General features: G+C 49.5%; 1 protein-coding gene across 3 annotated transcripts in view; it reads right to left on the bottom strand.

Annotated features, from left to right (window-relative positions):
* Positions 1 to 410: 410 nt before the first annotated feature.
* Positions 411 to 7,114, bottom strand: part of LOC118077832 (uncharacterized) — a 117,994-nt gene continuing 111,290 nt past the window's right edge. For all 3 annotated transcript variants that reach the window (XM_035101564.3, XM_088661229.1, XM_035101583.3), the window contains 7 exons: positions 6,922 to 6,957; positions 6,237 to 6,290; positions 5,862 to 6,120; positions 4,533 to 4,645; positions 4,232 to 4,300; positions 3,765 to 4,001; positions 411 to 1,951 (listed from right to left, as the gene is read on the bottom strand). In XM_035101564.3, coding sequence (XP_034957455.2) covers positions 1,805 to 1,951; positions 3,765 to 4,001; positions 4,232 to 4,300; positions 4,533 to 4,645; positions 5,862 to 6,120; positions 6,237 to 6,290; positions 6,922 to 6,957 — 915 coding nt within the window. In that variant the 3' untranslated portion in view covers positions 411 to 1,804. The remainder of the gene's footprint in view (positions 1,952 to 3,764; positions 4,002 to 4,231; positions 4,301 to 4,532; positions 4,646 to 5,861; positions 6,121 to 6,236; positions 6,291 to 6,921; positions 6,958 to 7,114) is intronic.

Genomic DNA, 7,114 nt, shown 5'->3' with positions numbered 1-7,114 from the left:
GAAGGGCAAATCAGAAAGAAAAAAAATGGGCGCCGGCAGGAGAAAATAACGGAGAAAAACGGGAGACGAAGTGATACAGGGGACCATCAGGAAAAGGTAAGTAAAAACGGGGGTTTCCCGGGGAAAACGGGGTACTTGGCAGCTATGCCTGACTTGGAAAATAGCCCCTCCTCTTAAGGAAGGAAAACACACCTGCTTTAAATCAAACAGAATCCTTATTACCAAGCAAAAGAACAGGGAAGCCAAAAGGTCATCTGCGATGTTTTTGTCAATCCAGAAAGCCAACAGGCAAGGAAACCATCCCAGAAGCCTTTCTATCTAGCTTTGAGTTCTGTTTTCGCACCTAGGCAGTCTGGGCTTGGCTGGTCTCTCTCGAACAGCCAGCTGGCACAAAAACAGTGGGACAGTCACACGCTCTGAGGATTTTTAATACAGATTGTTAGATGATACAGTAACACACGCACACACACGCTCACAGATAAACAAACATACCCACTTGGCGCCACAGCCTGAGATACAAAGAAAAAGCATACAAATAAAGGCTTTTAGCACCAGAGTTTGAAGGGAGGTCAGTGCCAAGGGATGAGTGTGGGACAGCACAGAAAACAAACATTTCAGACTTTTGTCCTGCGTCCACTCTCAGGGGCTTTGGTCAACAGGAAGCTGGCAGACACTCAGGTCCTTTGATAGTTGGGAACTAACTAGCACCATATCATCACCCTTCCACAGAGGGACAGGAATGTCAGAATCGCTAGCCATATCTTAAGGCATCTGTCAAAAATGGGGAGAGGGCCTAGAGAACAGAGCCCAGAATTCTCCACTCTCTGCCCAGCATGGACGGAATGATAGACAAGGGTGATAAGGGGATGGAGAGCTTCCTTTTATTTCCTATTCCCAGCATGAAAGTTCACAGCTGGGATTATTAGAAGGACTAAAAGGGGGGAGGGAAGCATACTCAGCCCCCTCTCAGCTCTCAGGACTTTGTGTTGTGTGCTACATGGGTACTACCTGGCGCCAGAGCAGAAATAGACAAGAGTGAATAATGGTCAAAATGGGGCACAGACTCCAAGCATCTAGGCATTTCTTGGTTTTGGGGGGGGGCTCCCTGTCCCACTAGTCCCTAGAAGATCTTAAGAGGTTCTGTTGGGCCCAAATTATCCGATCTAAGTTGGATACCATTGCCATGCCCGGACACACATCTTTCAGTTAAACTGAGCTCAAAAGGGCGAGCATAGAAGCTCTGGATCACCCATGACCAGTCCTTAAGTCTTGGGTAAGATTTGAACCTGAATCCTGTTCAAGGAAGTCTTCCTTTCCCCCTATTCAGTCCGCACTGTGCCCATGTCCATTCACGGGAAGCTGTACAGATAAAATGGTCCTGAAGTCCCAGGTTACAAGATACTTTGGGCAAGGTCTTAATGTCCCTGGGAACTTTATTTGTGGGGGGGGGGGCAGGAGGTCAGCAGTGTGGGATGTGGTCTCCATTGCCCCCATCCCTGAAGTTGGCCAGTGCTGAGCAGTCAGTCCAGTGCTTCACTAAGGCGGCATAATAGCACCATTTGTTGGGGCTGCAGAAAGGGAGGGCCCTGGCTCAGTCTGGGCCCTGCTTTGCTCCCCAAGAGTCACAGCCCCAAGGGGACCTTGGCCGCATAAATAGGAGGCTGTCATCTGGTTAAATACAACGGCAGGTCTTTCCAGGGCTGGCTCATCTCCCACGCCCAGCTTCAGGGAGAATGGAGCATTTTAGCTCTCTCTTTCCCCAAGGGTGGTTCCACAGTCTAGAGGGAGCTGTCCATCTTCAGGCTCAGCCGCTGAAGCAGACAGGGCCAAGCTCAAAGCCAAACTTCTGGTTGGTGTCCCCAAAATCCTGAACAGCCACATCGGCCAATGGAAGCTGCTCCACACGTTGTGTCACAACCTGCAGAACTGTCCGCTCCTGGCCTTTGCGTACCTGGAGGAGTAGAGAAGAGAACGTCAGGAGCCAAATCTTGGGGGAGCCAGGGGGTGAGAAGCCTGTGTAGAAGCCCTGAGACAGGAGTAAGGAAATCACATGACAATGCTGGAAGAGCACATCAGTGGGAAAAGTAGCCACATTGTGGGCGCTTGCTGTAGGGAAGTTGATTGTGGGACAGACGACGTGGTTTCACTGGAGAAAGGCAAAATAATTCTCTTAGTCTTGGCCTTGAACCCACAAAGACAAGGAAGAAAGCTATCTAACTATGGAAATAACCTGTGCTAACACACTTCCTGTGCCAGGGTATGTATCTCTCACTGAGAAGGATCAATTGTAGAATTGTCGAGGGGGGATATGTGAGCCTTTTCCTGGGAGACAGAGCAGGCACATCCCATGAGGAACAACACTAACAAGCAACCTTTCCATACAAAGCGAAGGACAGTTATGTGACATCACCAGGGAGTCCACCAATCACCTCCTTCTGCTATATTTGCAGGCCCAGGAATTCCAGGCAACAACTGCCAGCTGGCAGAGGCTTCAGAATACAAAACAGCTCTGTTAAATCTCAGGCTGTCAGGAAGATTTAAAAAAAACACAGGACGCCTGCTAGATGAGGAGTTGACAAGCCTCTAGACAAAGCAGCAGCCAAGAGAAAAGAAAGGTGGGGCCTTTGCCTCGATTTTATCCCAGGTGAGATAAATCAACCTGCAGAGAAATTGAGGCTAGTTACAAAGGTGGTAACTGAACCCTGTGTCTTGACTGTACTGCTTCAGACTGCAAGAGAGGGTCATGTCTTCCTCTCTCTTTCCATCTATTTATCTTGCAGGGTTTCTCCAGAGGGGAGCTCTCTGACAAATGCTTTGAGTCTGCCACCAAGCAGAGCACAATAGAAGTCGCAGGCAGTTAGGTGGGTGGGTGGGCCACTTCCTGCTTACCTCAAGCAGCAAAGGTTGTTTGGCCAGACTGTAGTCTCACTTTGCCAGGGCCTTGAAACAATCCTTCGTTGTTCAAGGTGGGTGTGCAATTAAGAAAGAGACTGACTAGAGGCCTATTTATATGAATCCCAGGGTATTTCCAGCCACCACACTCTGCTAATTACCATGGGCCATTCACAGATCACTTTGTTGCTCTAGAGCAGGCATCCCCAAACTGCGGCCCTCCAGATGTTTTGGCCTACAACTCCCACGATCCCTAGCTAACAGGACCAGTAGTCAGGGAAGATGGGAATTGTAGTCCAAAACATCTGGAGGGCCGAAGTTTGGGGATGCCTGCTCTAGAGAACTGTGCACTTCACCCCCATCACCTAATGATGCTTAATGAGATGTTCTTCTAAGCCAGGATTGGTAACCTGTGGCTCTGCAGCTCTCATCAGCACCAACCAGCAGAGCCAATCTATCATACTGAAATACATTAATTTTCATGCAGATATTTATTATTACTGGGGAAGTGAGATGGAAGAGATCTAACGTAAACACATGAAAAGTGAGATAGGCCAGACAGTGAGCTGCCCATCCCTAACAGTGACCCACACTTTGCAAGTCATGGAGCTCCTCCCAAATCCTGGGGTGAACATCAGGATGCCCCGAGACCAGGCATCCCCAAACTGCGGCCCTCCAGATGTTTTGGCCTACAACTCCCATGATCCCTAGCTAACAGGACCAGTGGTCAGGGATGAAGGGAATTGTAGTCCAAAACATCTGGAGGGCCGAAGTCTGGGGATGCCTGCCCGAGACAATCTCCAGAGATATATAGGGAAAGGCAAGCCTGAAGTAAAGGCATGGTCACAATGGAGCAGAACCCAACAACTTACCTGGCAGCCATCATATGAGGCCCGTACAAGGGCTTCTGTGCTGTTGTGCATCAGCTCCACACCATTGTAGGCAAGAAAATGCAAAGCCCGAGTGTGGCTGTTGGTGTTGGCCTCATACCAGGCAGCCACATTTTGGCAGAGGAGGGTGAAGTTTTGGTGTGCAATGGCACTAAGCAGGCGCAGAAATGTGAGCTGGGTAACCTGCATGGGGTTGCCGTCTGCATCCACATAGGAGAACTGGTAACAGAAAGAAGGAGATATAGGGGTGGCCTGAGTAGGCCGAATGGTGGAAAGCCACTGTACACTCTTCCTGCCATGATTATGCCCCGCCCCCGCCCCCCCAAGCACACCTGGTGAGGATCCACTTGGGGATCGATCATGGGAAATCATGGGGAGAAGCACTGCATGCCCTTCTCAGACTGCTTCCGGGAGTCATCGGGGTGGCAAAATGGAAGAAAAAGCCCTACCTTCTTGCCCCTCTTGAATGTGCTGAACCAGCTTCCTGGTTGCTCCTTGCTCCAGGCAGCGAGTCGCACCTAGGGGCACAGATGGCATACTGGTTTCTCAATTTAGGACTTTGAATTCAGGTTCCTGAGCCGTGCAGGTATATAAAACCAATCCTTTGCATAGACCTTTCAATGAACAAAGTACTTTACAATCCTTATTATTATATTCATCTACTCCTCATTCTACTTGTTCACAACACACTACGAAAGCCTCTGTCTTTTCCCTCGGCCATCCCTATTGATACTGAGCACAACTACTTACTGCCTCAACTTTCTTGTCAGGAAACAAGCAAGTTTCCCCCCCAGCTGTGAAGTTGCAGAAAACTCTGAAGGCATCTCGGCTGCAGCCTTGGTTTGGGTCAATCCAATATTCACCTGAAGAACAACAAATGGACAGGTGTCAGTGCAGGAGAGGCCAGGGAACCCTTAGGGGATGATGATGGTCCCACTGCAACTAGAAGTCAGAGGCCTAAATGAATGCTAGGGGAGTATTTTAATCCCGGTGTTTGTTAAAAGAATCCATGACAGGTAGGTAAAAAGTTAATATCTGCTTTATCTCCTAGATGACAGTCTTCTAATTTTAAGGCTACAAGTGTGGACTACCACAAAATGCTGCGGTGCAGAGTGCTTCTCTCCCAGCCACTCAGTCATACCCTTTTCCAGAACACTCCATTCCATTTCCGTTACCCAGAGACCCCTTTTAAATAAATTTTCCAGTGCTGACTCACGGGAGGCAGTGGTGGGCTACCTCTTTCCTCCACCTCTAACCCCCCAGCACTCTGTTTGGTAAGTTGCCATGGCTCAAACTCTAGTGAGAGCTATAGCTGCCATATTTCTGCTCTCTGAGCCTTGCTGGGAGTGGGTAAACAGGGAGGCCAGCACAGCTTTTGCTTCAAGCCACCATAAGCTTGAATTTAAAATACTGGAGGGAATGCAAGGGCGGAAGATTGCTAAACCTCTTCCCTTGTAGGTAGCTGGATTTAAACAGTTTTTTTAAAAAAAAGTTTAAGGACATGCGACTACTGCTAAGGCAAGCACCATGCTCCCAAACCTGCTTGGAGTGGGGTGGGGATTGCACCCACTTGGAGAAATAAACCTTGAAGCTGGGCCAATGTTTCCTTGCCCAGATACCTTCCATAGCTCTGAGGCACCTCATTTTGCTGGCCGTCTAGCAATTTCTTGAAAATATCCAATAGACGTCAGTTGTTTAATATGTGAGCCTTTGGCAGGAGAAACCACCCACAGAGTTTTCAGAATCAGCCTTCTCTCTGATATGTTAGTTATGTAGGTGTAGGGATTTTTCTCCTGCCCCGCTCTCCCATGGGGATATTTTTCAATCAGGCAATTCCCCCCTGAGTCTGAAATGGGATTACTTATATAGCACAATCAAAGTGCACACTTTGCAGACTAATGAGAAGATGCTCCCTGCCCCCACGGCACTTGTAATCTAACATTCACCACGGGGGAGGCAAGATAAGAAGGCAAGAACAATTTCCTACTGCTTCCTGCCAGGCTGGAACTGCAACAGGTACAGACCCACTCCCTGCTCCCTGTTTAGCCCTGTTATGCCCCTGACGATTCTTCATCTCACCATCTGTGAGGTGGGGGTGGCAAAACTGAAGCTCCTTGCAAACCCGGGCTGGGCTCTCCTGAGTGCCTAGTGGACACCGCATTTGCTCCACTTCGTCACGCAAGGAGCTCAGGGCTGCTAGGACCTCTGCCATCCCATCAGCATCGGGGTCGCCATCCATCTCCCCGGGTGCATCTCCCTGATCCCCGAGCTCCCAGTCGCGGCGGCTCTTGCGGCCACTCTCCAAAGGCAGGGGCTCCCGCAGCTCAGCAGGTCGGCCCTAGGAGTGGGGGAGCAAGAAGCAAGGAAAGTGTGACATAAGGGACTGCAGGAGGGGAGGAAGCGGGTGGTGGTCCCAGGATAATCCCTTCCTCCTGATTCTCTACCGTCACTCACTGGTGGCCCTGGGGGTCCTGCAGATCCTGGATCACCTTTTGGTCCAATAGGCCCCTGCAGGACAACAGAACAGAGCCTGAGCACAAATTCAGAACCCCTTCATCTCAGTACACATAGGTAATGCCTAATGGAAATCATAGGGGGAGGACCACTAAGGCCCTGTTCCTGAACACTAAAAACCCCACTTGGCTCCCAAACTTTGGATTCTGTGCCTTTATGCTCATAAGGTGACAGACCTGCATCTGGGTTGTACTCATATGGCAATTCTAGCTATTCCCAGGACTGAATGCTCTTGCATACAATAGTATTATTTCCACAGAGAAACTGGAATCCTTCCACCCAATATCTAGTTTTCCTGGTGAAAGGTCTCAATTTATTTGCAATCATGGCAGCTTCAACCAGCAGTGATTAGTGAAAACTTGCCTTTAGAAGGGGGGGGGGACTAAGCAGCATTCCCATTAGTAAGGATTTCAGTGTCCCCACCCACTGTTCAGATTTTTAGTCCCTTCCTATGGCTAGTTGAAGCATAATAAATTATATACCAGCCAACACATGCAATGAGGGTACATTTATTACCATTATGTAGGCTGAAGAAGCCAGCTCTTTCTACTACTACATGCAGCCCTGGGCCAAGTTCCCACCTTCCTCTGGCCCCACAACACCTGTTGGGCCTGGAGCTACTCACCGGTGAGCCTTTGTTGCCTTTTTGTCCCAGAGGTCCCTGGGGAGATAGAAAAGGGGTGGATGAGTGAAAGGGAGCTTGCAGGCCACCTGTGTCTGGTGAGATGGCCCCAGAAGAGGGGTCAGAGGAAGGAAGCATGTTGGAATGTGGCGGCGGAGCAGAAATGTTGCAAGGGAAATGCCTCTGTATGAATGGA

This window comes from Zootoca vivipara, chromosome 2, assembly GCF_965207765.1.
Source record: "Zootoca vivipara chromosome 2, rZooViv2.hap1.1, whole genome shotgun sequence".
Classification (NCBI taxonomy): domain Eukaryota; kingdom Metazoa; phylum Chordata; class Lepidosauria; order Squamata; family Lacertidae; genus Zootoca; species Zootoca vivipara.
The sequence above is the reverse complement of the archived record's forward strand: the minus strand, read 5'-3'. Positions and strand labels throughout refer to the sequence as shown.